This window comes from Chelonoidis abingdonii, chromosome 1, assembly GCF_003597395.2.
Source record: "Chelonoidis abingdonii isolate Lonesome George chromosome 1, CheloAbing_2.0, whole genome shotgun sequence".
Lineage (NCBI taxonomy): Eukaryota > Metazoa > Chordata > Testudines > Testudinidae > Chelonoidis > Chelonoidis abingdonii.
In genome coordinates, this window is record NC_133769.1 from 259,771,542 (window position 1) to 259,787,861 (window position 16,320).

The 16,320-nt window shown below is 42.9% G+C and overlaps 1 protein-coding gene across 1 annotated transcript; it reads right to left on the minus strand.

Moving 5' to 3' along the window:
- Positions 1-1,636: 1,636 nt before the first annotated feature.
- Positions 1,637-16,098, minus strand: F7 (coagulation factor VII). The gene is made up of 8 exons (XM_032777846.2): positions 15,996-16,098; positions 11,744-11,904; positions 11,367-11,391; positions 11,163-11,276; positions 8,149-8,289; positions 4,495-4,601; positions 3,275-3,395; positions 1,637-2,178 (listed from the first exon to the last, which is right to left on the minus strand). Exons 1-8 carry the CDS (start codon positions 16,096-16,098, stop codon positions 1,637-1,639), a joined length of 1,314 nt encoding a protein of 437 aa, XP_032633737.2.
- Positions 16,099-16,320: the final 222 nt, after the last annotated feature.

Genomic DNA, 16,320 nt, shown 5'->3' on the forward strand with positions numbered 1-16,320 from the left:
AGGTAGCACCCCATTAAACAATTGCTTCCTTTGAGTTCACACCTTTGATACCTTAGGAACCCACTTTCACACTCTGCCTCAATCATTTATTTAACCAAGATACACATGTTAGAATTGTAGTTAAAACGTCCCTTGTAAAGCTGTCCATCTAGCCCCCTTGTCATTCTGCTTGTTTTCTGAATACCCTCCAGTTTGTCAGTATCTTTCTGTAAATGAGCGGGCCAGAAGTTAACATCACATTTACAATGGAGCCCTACATAGAAGAACTATTAACGCTCTGCTCCAAGATGTCCTGTCTCTAGAATCTCAAAATGAACTGGATTGTTGTTTTTATTAATTGCCTCATTGCAAAGTTGTGCTTTCTTTGCTGGTCACTATAGGCCTGTTCTGCATTATTACTTTCCAGATTTCTCACCCACCACTAAATATCTGGATTATCTTTTCCCCTAGATGTATTAGTTTTCATTTTTCCAAGCTGGATCTTCCTTCATTATTTTCTTCCTTTTTTAAAAATCTCTCTAGGTCACTTTACATTATCTCTTTGTCCTTACTGGAATTTGCTGCTCTTCCCAATTTAACGGCATCTGCACTTTTGAATGTGATCCATATACTGTATCATTAATGAAGATGCTAAATAAAACGAGACCCAACATGGTATGGATCTCTGCAGAACCCCCCTAAATGTCTTCCCGTCTCAGTGAATTACCATGTATCATTAGTTTACTGTTCTTCAGCCAGTCCTTGTGACAGTATCGCTATTCAGACTGATCTGAATTAATTTGGAGAGTAAATTATTTTCTAAAATTCAGATTTATTATATCTACTTTTCTTCCTTAATATATTATGTTGCCTTCATAATGACATATGGAGACATATTTTCAAAGAGACCACAGTGCAGCCTCTCATTGCACATTCACAATTTTTCGCATACTATCAATCGCATGTGAAAACAAATATTGGCACATGCAGCCAAAAATAGCCTGTGCTATGTAGGAGGTCAGAACATAATGGTTCTGGGCTTAAAATGTATCATTCTACACACACAAATGACAAAAGCCACAGATTGAACACTGTTGTTGTATGGGGCAGCATGATAAGTATTCCAATTCCCTTTGTTCTCATAATGCAATAATGTTATACCAGAGCAAAGTTACCTTAAAGTCAGATGTACCAGTCACAAATATGGGTCAATATTATAATTATTAGCAATATTACTTTATTATTTGATGTAAGAAAAATGAAACTAAGTCCTCAGTAAAGACTTAGAAACCTGGAATCTTTTCCCATTTCTTTGGTTCTGGAGTCTTAGGACAGATCACTCATATGAAGATTTGACTTTTGCATTTGCAACTGTGATGTCAGGTAAGGTTATGGAAATATAATTTATAAATGTTACAACCTTCAAAAAGGTTGCTGCAGAGTAATTCCTCTTTTAAAATAATGTACAAAACAATGCAGCCAGGTGAATGAGTTTAATGTGACTGAACAGGAAAGAGATTGGTTTCAAATCATTATATAAGTGTGTGGGTAATTTATTTAAGATCCAGAAAGAATGCTAAACAGGGAAGTGTCCCAGGTGAGACTCAAAGACAACTCTGAAATTTGGAAAGGTTCTGGTTAGAGGAAGCCTGGCAGCTTATGAATCCATGTGATTATTCAACCATTCGAGATATTTAGACACCCTTGTGTAAACCCCGTAAGTGCCTTCGGTAGCACACCCCTTCCCCCAGCTGACAACCCCTGTCAGAAATGAGGTGTTTTTGTACTTTGTGACATGAGGTCCACCGCTGTCCCCCTTGCAGGAGTCTTTGGTCCCACTGAGGTCTCCTGCACAGAACATGTTTTCTGTAATATTTAAGTTGGCCTTCTGTATACACTCTTGTGTCTTTACACGTGGCAGATCAACTCTCATAAGAACAGCAGCAGTAGCACCTCCTTCTATTAGACGCCCCCATCCACTCACTGTGGAGAACCTAATGGAGGACAGCTCAGATGTTGCAAACTGTTTCTCAGGCAAACATATCGGTACCACATAATCACTGAAGTTAACAGGCGCCTCCAGGCGCAGCAGGGCAATGTCATGGTCCGTTGTTTGTGGAATGTATTTTTCATGCATTATGATTTCAGAAACTTTCCTTTCTTGCTCCCCTTCATCCTCATGATCTATTCTGTATTCACCTAGAAAAGGAATTAAACCCATCAGGTTCACATAAATAGTCAGCTCCTTAACTCCACACAGCTCTTATGGAAGGAGATCACTAAGCTGACATTTCGTTTCTTCTTACTACATTTCCGCGGCCATGACTGAATCCTGCATTGTTAATGCTCTTCTGTGGTTCAGCCAAGACAGTACTTGTTTCTGCTAGAGCCTCTTCCTTCATTCTAGCTTTCTCTCTTGACAGAAGACGTGGAATAGGGTTCAGTGACAGATTTGCATTAGAAGCAAGCAGGGTAAGGGTGCAGCTTCAAGAGGGCCTATTACTGCATTAGAACTACCCAGCTTGGCTGTTCCAGGACTAAATTCTAGCACAGAAAAAGACTAGACTAGGTTCCATGACTAAGTTATATATATATAACGAAAGTACCAGACACTGGGAGCCAAATTCATCCTGAGTGTAACTCCACTGGCATCTGCATTTCCCAGCAGTGGGAGAGAAGAAATCAGAGTGCCACCTCCACAGCATGTACCCCACTTTCCCCTACACCCTGAAGGATCCATGGGCCAATGAGAGAGTAGGTCAAGAACAGGAGGGACTGAAGAGTTGACGCTGATTGTCCATGGAGAAAACCTTTCCTCTACCACTCCTTGACAGCAGAGTTCCTCCTGGAGTCATGCTGCTAACTGGCCCTGACTGCCACTGCCCCCAAACCCTTCTCAAGGCTTGATTCCAGGGTGCAAAGGCAGACGCCATTCATACCTTTGCACTCTGCTCTAATTAATCTGTTCGCCCATCCCCATTACAATGGGGGTAATTCATCAACTTTGATCTCAACCGTGGAATTGTCATTTTGTAAGACTTCTGGTTTTTGAGACTTACATTATGGCCAAGAGTACATTTAGCAATCGCTAACTGCTCCTGGCCATTGTATTTGTAATCAGTTTTTGACAGATATTGGTTGTATTTAACCCTTTCAAATGTTTGCAGAGTCACATCATGTAAATGTGCCATAACTCCACTGACTTGGGAGGAATCACTCTGGATTTACCCAAGCGAAGCTGACAACAAATTTTGGGCCATAAAGTTTGAAAAAGTGAGGCAAGCGAAAGACGTACCCAGTTTTACTCGGAGCTGTTCGGGATGTGTGTTCTCTAAGCAGTGAGCGGCAGTAACTATCCAGCTTGGTCCCAGCAGGGAACCCCCACACTTTGCTTTCTTATTCTCTATTATCAGAGCCTGAAATATGCAAAAGAAACTTACATTACACCAATTTGTTTGACCTGAAATTCTATAGAATTTACAGGGAACATTCATCTTACTTAGCCTGCAAGGACCATATGTAGTCATCATTTTCCTAACTGCTGATTGGTGAAGTTACCATTTGATCTTCAAGGCAGGGATTAATGTGCATAGCCCAAGGGGATCTAGGTTTTTAGACTAATCATTTTAGTAACTCAGGCTTAAAGTAATTTGGGGGGTACTGGAACTAGGCATCCAACTTCTGTTGAAAGTCAATAGAAGTTGAGCACATAACTTTCTTAGAGCTCTTTGAAAATCCCAGTCTCAGATGCAAACACATTTATAAGTAGGCTGTAAATGCTCATGCTGAGTAGCTCCTTAATCTACAAGCAAAAGTATCACGTCAGGACTACTCTTGGAAGAAGGTACACTGCGAGAGTAAAGGTATCAGCATCTGAGATCTTGGCAACGTTTGTATGTCTTGTGCTTTGCCTCTTCAGAATTTAAATCTTTCACAGGAATGTGTTTGCCTCTAAATTACTAAAATTATTAGTCCTGAAATAAAGGGTTTTATTGTCCTATTTGCTGAAAGAGAAACTTCATGCCTGGCGCCAAAGTAGACAGTTGACAACTTGGCTACTCTACACACATAATTTAGGGAGAGTTTTGCATTGCTACTCTCGCTCTCTCTTTATTTTATTCCCTCATGCTTGAACACACCATTCGCACCAATTGCATGGCAAGTGTGAGGGGGAAAAAATCTTCCATGGGACAATTGTGCTAGCATATGTTATTGATTCTCCCTATTTTGCCCAAGAGTTCACATCTCAGTAACTACGGCCAACAGGCTTGTGGGCAATCTGAGCAATAAGGCCAAGGACTGGATGGGCAGAGCATGGAGGAGGCTGAATTGCCATTTCATGCTTGGAAACGTAGTCACTCCAGCAGAGGGTGGCACTGGGTGGGAGCTGGCATTACCTTTTGCTGTGCCTTAGCTGTTCTGTGGCTGAACAGAGGGGTTTGTTATCCAGCACTGTCCATCCAGCACCTTTCCCAAGGACTCAGTTGATGACAAAAAATGAAATAGAAGACTCACCTGCCATGGACATTCACCTGGAGGACAGACATAACCACCTACAATTCTCCCCTGAGGACTTGCGCTTTGCTTTGCCAAAACATGGATTTTCCCACATGGGTAATCCACTGTGAAAAAATAATAAATAAATCACAGTAATAAGTGTGAATAAATACAATGAATCCACTGGAAAACACACAGGGCCAAATTCTTTGCTAGGGTTACTCCAGAAAACTCCCTCCATGAGACATGTCAGCAAAGAATTCAGCCAATAGTCTAGTGGTGTTCCTAATCACAGCATATTTTAAATCACCCAGTGAATAAATGTTTTTTTTCTGACCAGACACTGCCCACAAGTGGTGTTACCTTACAACATAGACCAGTTGGTTAAGAAGTTGCACTCAAGTACCACAGGAGGCTCCAAAAAAGGCATCGATATAGTGTGTTTAGTGCCCCTCTAATTCCTCCAGGGTTTTCATGATGATCTTTTAAAGCGGGCAGGAAAAGAGGCTCTCTTTGAATCCTCCATGACACCTGATCTCCTGCTACTAAACTTCCTGTCCCTCCCCCATCCAAAACTGCTGACCTCCTGAGGTGCACATGGAGAGGGCCCGTCTCCTACCCACTTAGGAAGCAAGGCCCCATGTCCTGCATGACAAGCAGCATCTAAAACCTGCAGGATTCTGCAGCACTCTGAGGATGAAATCCTGAAGTCAATTCTGGTCCCTGAAGCAGCAGACAGGAAATTCCATGACAGACTCGCGTAAATTAGTTGTTAGTGAATTAAATAGGAATATAAATAACACAATTAGTATCTCATTGATTTATTTGAGCATTAAATTCAATATAATTTGTCCTGCCCCCAAATAATCAGTGTCCAGTGTTGTCACAGTCCCTGGGTAGGCTGACCCAGCTGAGACCTTCCAGTCCCGCTAGTGTACCCCTTTCTACTGGCTCAGCCAGGTTTTGCAGCTAGGGTGAGACGTACGTGATGGGTCATTGGTGTTGCCACCTTCAGCTATACACGGTGGCTTGCCCATTTCACACATTATCATGCCTGCTGCACTCTCTGCCCCTGCACCGCAACCCTAAACCCAGCTCAGAGCAGAAGGGAAGCCACAGGGGACGGTGTGGGGAGGAGGCTGGAGAGCAAGACCGCACTGCACTCACCCTGCAGTGATGGTCCTAGGCCACGGGATGGGGCCCAGTTCCGCACTACGGGAGTTGCAACCTTGCATACAGGGTCACAGTGCCATTCAGGTCTGGCCCAGCCACCCCTCTGTCACGATGGAGGGGCAGCCAGGATAAATTTGAGTGAGTGGCATTGTGACATGGTGTGTGGGGGTCACCACACTGTGTAACCCTTTGTGCCATGTTGCAATGCCCAGAGCAGAGAGCCAGGCCCAGCCTTGCAGCACAGGAGCTGCCACTGACAGGTGAGTGTGAGGTGGGCTCGTTCTCCAGCTGCATATGGAAATTTGGGTCATATACTTCTTCTTGTCAAATGCATAATATGCTTGAAAAGGCACCACACTTACACACACCTAAAGGCAGTCATGGGGGAGGGGAGGAAAGAGATGTCCCCCTGTCCTCCCACTAGTAGCTTTATCACTTCCCCTTTTAAGTGACAGGCTTGTACCTCCACTTCTCTTTGGGGTGAGACTCCACGATCCAATCACTCCCTGACTGGGTCTCCAGGTGGCACCCCTCTGGTTGCCAACCCTGACACCTAGCACATCCAATGGGCTTGGTATCTGCACGAGTTTCCCTTGGGCACCTCTAAGTAGGACCACAGAAGCAGCTTCCCCAAAAGAAGTAGGATTTATTTTGCCCATAGGTGCACAGTACTCAGAAAAGTGGATTTACAAGAACAGAGGCCTACACCCCAACTGCTTCACCTATACTCGGGCCTTCCCCTCAAGGCCATAAGTAGACATGAGTCAGCCATGGTGCTCCCCATTGTATTTGGGGACTGTGTTACAGCATGTCTGCTGCAGATCCCTGACTCTCAGTCTGCCTGTGTCTTTCTGCAGCACCTGATAGCCCTTTCTCCCCATCCCTTTCTGTAGGGTAGCTCTGTTAACAGATTGGTGTCTTTGATCTCCAGATTCTCAACGTTTGTAAACATCTCTGTCGCCAGGATAGGCCATAAACCTGGCTCCTGTATTTGAGTGTTTTCTGGGATGCATCTTCTAGGCCATTGTTTTACCTTTTACCTTTCCTGCTTACTTCCTTTAACAATTCCTTTTCACCTAACTCTAATCATTCAGGAGGGGTAATGTCACCAAGGGCTCATTTACACAGCAATTAAACATCTGGGGCTGGTCCTGGTCAGTTGACTCAGATTCATTGTGGATCAGGCTGCTGTGCCATAAAATTGGTGTGGAGTTGTTTGGGGCTCAGGCTGCAGCCAAGGCTCTGGGACTCCAGCCCTAGCCTGAATGGTTACGCCATATAACCAGAGCCGTCCCTGAGTCAGCTGATCCAGGCCAGCCACAGTTGTTTAATTGCAATCTAGACATACTCTCAGATATACTGAGGGGCACATGAAGTTTATAAACAATACAATGTGATGTGGATTTTGGTATTGAAAATGCATAATGGCATTGTAGAAGTTGTCAGAAGGAGCTGGAGGGTCTGACAACTGGATAGGGACTTTTGCTACATGGGAAGGCATGGAAGGTGGTCTTGATTTTTTGGAATCAAGGAGACAACTGATTATTTGGGCACTGAGGAAGGGAAACATCTTATTTTCTTCCCCATTTTGGCTGGGTCAGAGGTTTGTGGTGAGTCTGGAATTCCTTGGTCCTCATCCCGACAACTCTAAACAGAAACCAACTGCCCCACTCCAATACCTGCTGCAACCGCCAAGAATGGAGAAGTATGTTATTGGACTGATGTTTCTTAGTGAAATCATTTCCAATGTTGACACCCCAATTGTTCAATTGTTACCATTGGTCTTCAGTATCAATACCCCAGTGAGATGAATGGGAGCATGTCACTCCTCTCAGAACTACTGGTCCAGGCATTCTGTAGACTCAAGCGTGCACCACTGCAGCAGTTTTCGCTCAGTTCGCACTCTAAAGGTTTCCATTGTGGTCATAAGAGCTACAGGGGGACATTTACCAACGCATAAAGGGCAGCTAGACACCCAACAATGGGAGTTAGGTGGCTGGCTCCCATTTCAGCTTTGAAAATCTCCCCCTTAATATTTTGAAAATAAAAGCTGATGTTTTGGAGCATAATTATATAGCAACTTGAAAAAAAGAGCATAGATGCAGTTATTCATGAGGCCACATAATCTCATGGTACCCAGGTCTGTGCTCGAAGAGGCAATTTGATGCATTCAATCCCTTGCTGCACTAATGAAATAATTTACATAGGGATTCTCCAAGGGAGTTTGGCACCCATTAATTTCTCCCGAACTTTAAAAACCCAGCTGTAGTTTGTTATCTCTTCAGATGAGTGCTATTCCCTAGAGAAGAGTACCCAAGTTTGTTGGTCTTACTCAGTAGTAAAAAAGAGCACAGATTTCTCACTGGTTTTATTAGGGTTATTCCTGTCTTGACTCATATGTTGAAATAAAGCATTTGTTCATTGGATAAGAATTGACATCTCCCGGAGACAACTGTAAAAAGAAGTGCCCCATCAAATATGTTGCAGTAGTAACCTTACCTTGGGGAGTACAGGACACCTCATCACTTGCTAGTATGTAACCCTCTGCACAAAAGCATTGTCGTATCATGGTTGGACTGTCAATGCAATAATGTTCACAGTAACCATTTTCATTAATGCACGTCGGTTTGTCATTCAGACCTAAATACGTGAAAAAACCACATTAGTTCTGGAATGTGGTGTCTTGTGTTTAACTAGAGTCAATTATGTTCATAAATTTTGACCAAGAGTGACCTGCGACTCAGTAATGTTGATATATTGATAGGGAAAGCTGCTTCTGGTAGGCAAATATTAATGACAGAGCTGTACAGGACTGGGAACTAAATATTCTAGAACAAATTAAAGAGATCAAAAAATGCACCAGATATCATACAGTGACTGCCATTCAAAATAATTAGCATTTATCAACAGTTACCACAATATGATATCTGAGACAGAGCAATAGTCACAATAATTAGAATAGGATATCACTGCAGTAACCATATGGTAACTGTTGTCAAATATGTCCATTTAAAAATTATCAGAGGGGTAGCCGTGTTAGTCTGGATCTGTAAAAGCAGCAAAGAGTCCTGTGGCACCTTATAGACTAACAGACATATTCAGGGGCAGCTCCAGGCCCCAGCATGCCAAGCGCTTGTTTGGGGCAGCATGCCGGGGGGGGGGGGTGCTCTGAGGGGGGGCGGTCGCTGGGAGGGCGGCAGGCAGTCGGTGGAACGTACCGCAGGCGTGCTGCAGGAGGTCCACCGGAGCCGCGGGGCCAGTGGACCCTCCGCAGGCATATCTGCAGGAGGTCCACCGGAGCCGCGGGACCAGCAACCAGCAGAGCGCCCCCTGCAGCGTACCACCGTGCTTGGGGCGGCGAAATGGCTAGAGCCGCCCCTGGACATATTGGAGCAGGAGCTTTTGTGGGTGAATACCCACTTCGTCGGATGCACTCAGTCTATAAGGTGCCACAGGACTCTCTGCTATTTAAAAATTGTAACCACTGTATTCCTTTCACCCACAGCAGGGCACGGGGAAGGCCATAGAATAATCCACTGCAGCCCTCTCTTCTGGAGAAAAGACATGTCTGAATGGTTGGTAATTCAAGCTGTCTGAATGGCTGAACATTTATGGGTGTTTTAGAATAATAATTATTTATCCAGTACTTTGAACTGTACCTGCCCCAGAGACACGAGCTGCTACGATGTGGGACAAACAAAACAAAACAAAACCAACCAACCAGAATAAGTATGGAGGGTTGTGTGAATATTCCAGATGGGAAACACTAGTGAATAGGTTGGTTTTCACAAGTTCTTTAAAGGAGGTAGAGAAGGAACCTTGCAAATATTGACTAAGAGGCTGTTCTAGTGTGGAACAGCATGAAAAGGTGGCAAAAAAAGTTAGAACTGGACAAAGAAGACAGAGCTAGTGGTCAGGAGAGAAGCAGGAGCAGGAAATGGAAGGGTTATAGGAGGTGAGAGTAATATAGGCTGGACTGGCATCATGGATGCCTTATTACAGATGCTTAACAGTAATTAAAACCACTAGTGAGGCAACCCATTTAGATCGGACAAGCTCCTGATCCTCCTTTGGGCTACATTGTACATATGTAGTAAATTTAATAGTCAGTATATAGAGCTAGATCAAATGTTCATTGAAATCAATGGAAAGACTCCCACTGATGTCACCGGGCATTGGCTCTGGCCCATTGTTCTTTTAATGAAAGTGTAGGCAAGGACTGGTTCCATGTGCATGTATTTACACACTGTGACCATCTATAATATCATGGTCACCCCTTTGCACAAGATTTATCATAATTGTAAAAATATGCCTTGTGAGGTATCACTGGAAAATCATAATCCGCTGACCATTACTGTCCTGTTGAACTGTATGCATCATCATTGTATATGATGTTATGAGATTTTGCTACATGTTTGCTACTGAAACATGTTGAGAGTCTGGGAAATGTCCACAGACTAGCCCCTCAGAGAGGACAAAGAAACTGCAAACAGAGGCCTTACATGCCAAACCTCAGGTAGACAAAAGGTACAAGCAAAAAGTTGCAATTCATAATGAAGGATGGTCAGCAGAGCACCTACACCATGAGGGCTACCTAAATCCCATGACACAGCATGGATTTTTTCCAGCACCTGGAGAAAAGTATAAATGAGGGACAGTGGCATCACCACGGGGCCTCTCTCTCCTCCCCATCTCAACACCTGGAAACAAAACCATTTGGAAGACAAAGAGAAGTCTCCTTGAAGTGGGAGGAAGGGATGGAATTTAACTAGCTAGAATGAATTGTGAACTGCTTACAAAGTCCAGCAGGCCAAGAAAAACTGATTCAAATCTTGCACAGCCTGATAAAATTTAGGATATAGAATGTGTGTTTAGTTTTTAAGTATCAGAGGGGTAGCCATGATAGTCTGGATCTGTAAAAAGTGACAAAGAGTCCTGTGGCACCTTACAGACTAACAGATGTATTGGAGCATAAGCTTTTGTGGGTGAATGCCCACTTCATCAAATGCATGTAGTGGAAATTTCCAAGGGAGGTATAAATATGCAGGCAAGAATCAGTCTAGAGATAACAAGGTTAGTTCAGTCAAGGAGGATGAGGCCCTCTTCTAGCAGTTGAGGTGTGAACACCAAGGGAGGGGAAACTGCTAGTTGGCAAGCCATTCACAGACTTTGTTTAATCCTGAGCTGATGGTCATTTGCAAATATGACACCATATTTCTAAGGCAAAAGGTTACCATAATTCAGTTGGAAAAATGCCCCTTTTCTCTCAGGTGGTTGAAAAAGTGAACTTCTTAGAAGATGATTACGTGTCTACTGAGTAGAGTGACTGCAATATCTGTTTGCTGAATGCTTTATCAAACATAGCAGTTTTAACAGTGGCAGCAACCTCTTCTCTGCTAGAACGATGCCCAGTAATAATGTTTGTTAATTTTAAAAAGGACTGGTAGCAATGTATTTATCAGAGCAGCTAGCATTTGCATAGTGGTTTGTTTTTTAAAGATTTAATACCTGACCTTTTTCACAGTTTTTACCCTTATACTCCTCAGGGCAAAGGCAAACATAGGCCTGAAAATGGTCAACACATGTCCCACCATTCTGACAGGGGTCAGAGTCACACTGGTTGGCCTCTGGAAAAACACACAGTATCAGTAAGGCTCACAGGAAAGATTCCAATGGTGCAATTTGAGTAATTATTAGAACACACAAAATTCTCATACCAACATAATTCTGCCAGAATTCCATCTGGAAGAAAGAGGCAAAAAAGGCATAAGGAATTATCCAGACAATATTGTGCATCATTTCATGTACGAAGCATAAATACATTGTCTAATACTATAACAAACAAATTATAGAGGTCTAGCACATGGATAGTTGAAGGCTGAATAAAGTTGTGGCTACTTAGGGAATATGCCTAAAATTTAACACGATATTAATTTGCAGTTCTCTGTAAGACAAAAGTACTATATTGGACACTTTTCAGCTCTCAGGGCTTAAGGATCAAAATCCATTTATGTTTCTACTAATAAGATGGGAAGATGCAAGATAAAGATCAGGCCAACAGAAGATCCCTCAGCCAGTGCTACCCCTTACTTACTGTCCTTTTATCATCTTCGAAGATTTCTCTGGCTTCCTCATATGAACACGTTTCTTCAAAGCATTCCCGTCGTAGCGATCCTATTTTTAATTCTTCAAAGAGGCTATTCGCTCTTCTTTGTCTTTTCAGCAAGCTGTTTGCCTGATCCTGCTTTAAGAAGACTGAAAAATTGAAATAATTGGAACTCTGCATACACATTTTTTCTCTCCAGAAATAAAGTACTGTAGAACTTCAGAGTTATGAACACAAGAATTAGGAACTGACCAGTCAACTACACACCTTGTTTGGAACTGGAAGTACACAATCAGGCAGCAGCAGAGAACAACAACCACCCCCACTCCCCAGTAAATACCATATCGTATTGTGTTTAATGTAAGCTGCTACAAAAATAAAAGGAAAACAGCATTTTTCTTCTGCATGGTAAAGTTTCAAAGCTGTATTAACTCAATGTTCAGTTGTAAACTTTTGAAAGAATAACCATAACATTTTGCTCAGAGTTACGAACAACCTCCATTCTTGAGGTGTTTGCCATGCTGAAGTTCTAGTGTAAGCCAATGAGATTTCAGCTTCCTTTACTTTTTAAATTGTTTGCAACAATGTTTAGAGCAGGCCAGGCCAAGCACATTCCCACTGTGCAACATTGCACAATTTTGTAGAGACATTATTTACCTGCCCTGCTGCACATGAAGTAAAGTGACAAGCCTAAATTTTTATGTAGGCCAAAGTTTTTGAGAAAGTGGTAGTGATTCTAGAATTGTAGCAGTTCTGCATTCAAATAATTAATGAAGACTTACCATGCACCACATGATAGGTTTAAACAAAAGTAGAACAGAATTTTCTTTAGTTCTGGCAGCCAAACAACAACACTGCTGAGACTTAGACAAGTGGCATGTAGCCTCTCATATTTACCCAATTTATCTGCCTACCCTTGTGTTTTACTATATTTCCCATATAAACTCACTTGGTAAGATAAAGATCTTTGGATGGATCACAACTTTTCCAGACTCCCAGTCCCCTCCTCCACTACCCCCACTCCATTCCCCCACTGCTTTCATCTACTCTTACCTTCTTTGGACCAGCTGGACGGAGTCTACGGGCCACTAATGGTCCATAGAGTATAGCTTGAGAACAACTGCTCTAATTTATTCCCACTTACTCTTCTTCTGAAAAGACTCTGGGCCATGGCAATACCTTTGCCAGCAAAGGAGAGCAGTGTGAGTTTCCATTCTGAGCCAGTCATTGCCATCGGGGCAGCTCTAGGCCCCAGCACGTCAAGCGCATGCTTGGGGCGGCAAGCCACTGGAGGTTCTCTGCTGGTCGCCGCGAGGTCTGCAAAATGCCTAGAACCACCCGATTGCCATGCCTTTGCACCAGCTAGAGGTGCTTGTATGTGGCAAACCAGTACCATGTGGCACTCTTCTTGGCAGTCTCAGCCAGGGTTAATGGGCAAGGAGAGCAGAAGTCGGACTGGAGTGGTACGCAAGACAGCACATCTCTTGTCTACACCAGTTTGTGAATAATGTGAACTTTCTTTTTAAAAAAAGAGTTATGGCTGTGGTGTAGTGGAGAACCAGTCCTTACTGGTGCCTTTAAGCCCTATTGTTAAACAAATCGTAAATTGATATATAACGATAACTGATCATAAATAATGCAGGTCAGTGTATTTCTGAATCTCTACACAGTAGACTGTAAAAATAGTCAGTCTGTGAGGTTGTGACGTTATTGATATAAACTGGGACCATATAGAACATGGGTTGCAACCAAGGTCCTGTAGTGGCACCAAATCTTATGTAAAGGGGGTCATATAAGGTGTCTAAGACCAGGTTACGGGTTACTGGTTATGATTATGCTGTCTGTATGTCTGTATCATTTTCGTAGTTGAAATTATGAATATTGGCTGTATGCTGTCTGTATTTCAAATTGGTGCTGCAGTTCTGGGAGACACCCCAGACAAGCTGGTGTCAGCTCAGCTTAGCCTGCTTGATGGCCCATTAAGGACCATCACCTACACAATTGACCCGTTGAGAGGAGGCGAATACGCCTTGTGACTCAGCAGGGTGTGCAGAAACTGGCCCATGTGACTGCAAACTCCATTTTGCTGTAACTTTCCACAGTAGGAACAAAGGAGTGTTCTTACACCTGGAAAAGCCTATATAAGGCGGAGGCCTCATCTCCATTTTGTCTTCAATCCTGCTTCTTACCTCTGGAGGGACTTTGCTACAAGCTGAAGCTCTACACAAGGGACCGAATGACCCATCCCAGCGGGGGATGTTCTCCAGAGACTTGATTTGAACCTGCAGTTTACTCCATCACTGCTACAAGCCTGAACTAAGAACTTTGCCATTACTGTATGTAATTGATTCCATTTAACCAATTCTAGGTCTCATCTCTATCTTTTTCCCTTTATGAATAAACCTTTAGATTTTAGATTCTAAAGGATTGGCAACAGCGTGATTTGTGGGTAAGATCTGATGTGTATATTGACCTGGGTCTGGGGCTTGGTCCTTTGGGATCGAGAGAACCTTTTTCTTTTATTGGGGTGTTGGTTTTCATAATCATTCATCCCCAGGATGAGTGGCACTGGTGGTGATACTGGGAGACTGAAGTGTCTAAGGAAATTGCTTGTGTGACTTGTGGTTAGCCAGTGGGGTGAAACCAAAGTCATTTTTGTCTGGCTGGTTTGGTTGCCTTAGAGATGGAAAACCCCCAGCCTTGGGCTGTGACTGCCCTGTTTGAGCAATTGGTCCTGAACTGGCACTCTCAGTTGGGTCCCGCCAGAACCGCATCGTCACAGAGGTGTACAATGTTCTACCATATATTAAATAAACATTTCTGAAGCCTTGTGATGACAATTTAAATGACAATATTGCTCACTATTCCACTTCTGAGCATTTTGGCAAAAACATGCACATACTCTGGGATGGTGGGCAAAGTTGGGGATAGAGGCTGGACCTTGAGCAGGGTACTTCCAATCCATTTCCTTGCCAAGATAATTCCTAATGGAGAATAAACTGTCTTGCACTTGGAGATCTCTCTGCAGGGCAGTGCCGAGCCACACTGATGGGATAGGGATGGGGAAGTTTGCGCTGATCCTGATACTTATAATAGAAGACTTCAGTCTCCTGGTCTACCAGCCTCCACATCAGCATTAAAGTCATTAAAATATATATTCATTTAAAAACACAGAAGGGATTACTATAGATCAGAGGTTCTCAAACTTTTGTAATGGTGACCCTTTCACATACCAAGCCTCTGAGTGCGACACCCCTCCCCCCCATAAATGAAAAACACTTTAAAATATATTTAACACCATTGTAAATGCTGGAGGCAAAGCAGGGTTTGGAGTGGAGGCTGACAGCTCGTGACCCCCTTGTAATAACCTTGTGACCCCCTGAGGGGTCCCAACCCCTAGTTTGAGAACCCCTGCAAAAGAGCCCCTACCATAATAATTACCTTCTATATAGTATTTGCTGCATTAACACGCAGCACAATGTCTTTTGCTTATGTTCATGTCAGGTTTTATCCTTTCAGTATGTTGAATATTTTTATTTTTAATTCTTTGCATTTTTTACTGCATTTGTCCTTGTTAATTTATTAAAGTAAAGGAATACCTATCTATCTAAGGGCACACACACACACACCCATACCTCTATACTATGGAGATGTATTGGAATCATCTGAGAATTTTCTTTTTTGTATTTTTTCTAAAATGTTTGACCACCATTGCTGAAGCATCAGTCTGTGGATAGTCTGAGTTCTATGATCACTAGTGCCCTTTGGTTCCCTAGGAGCTGATTTTGAGGCACATATTAAAGACCAGGCACCTGATTTTCAGTTGCCTTTGTTCACCCTCATATTACACTACATTGTTTGTAATATCCCCTTTGTAAATTCTTGTGGATTGAATGAGAATGCCTGATCATTGCTTCTCTGCTTTTAAAATACCACATATAGGCTTGAATTCCTGCTGGCTTCATCTAGTAGGCAGGCAGTTGATGGTCTGTAGCTTTGTGTATGGTGAGCTAACTTACACAAATGAGCCTAGAAACAATTTTTCCCAATTGACACAATAAATGCGTGAACACAATCACCAGTCAAAACAATGAGCACATTACAACACTGTGCAGACTTGAATACATTCATTAATAATCTTTATGTACAGCCATTGCTGTGGACGATCCAGCACTCTTCACAAGAAAATCATTTGACTAACAATATAATAATCATCCTTACAGCAGTTTCCGGGACATACCTGCAGCTGGGAAAAGAGGAAGCAGCAGCAAAAAGCAGAGAAGCAAAACCAAGTAGTGTCTGGAAACCATGATGACACTGAAAAGCCAGTGTCCCAATATCATGTTGACATTTCAGCAAGAACTGCATGGCAAAAGATCTCTGTTTCAGAGGCTTTGACCTGGAGGAGGGGTTGGGGAGTCATTAAACAGAGCGAGCTGAAACTCATGCAAATAATTCTATTCATGAAGAAACATACAAACAAATCCCTCAATACATTCTCTTAAAAATAGGCAAAGATCTTGGTTGAGAGGATTCCCATTCCTAGTGTGAAAAGGCCATGCTGA

Bases quoted from the DNA above. Each gene is read 5' to 3' on its own strand.
- F7 (XM_032777846.2), bottom strand. From the start codon at position 16,098: ATGATATTGGGACACTGGCTTTTCAGTGTCATCATGGTTTCCAGACAC. The intron at 11,392-11,743 runs GTAAGTAAGGGG...TCTTTCTTCCAG, and splicing joins TCGAAGATGATAAAAGGACA to ATGGAATTCTGGCAGAATTA. The intron at 3,396-4,494 runs GTGAGTCTTCTA...TGCATATTTCAG, and splicing joins CAGGTGAATGTCCATGGCAG to GCTCTGATAATAGAGAATAA.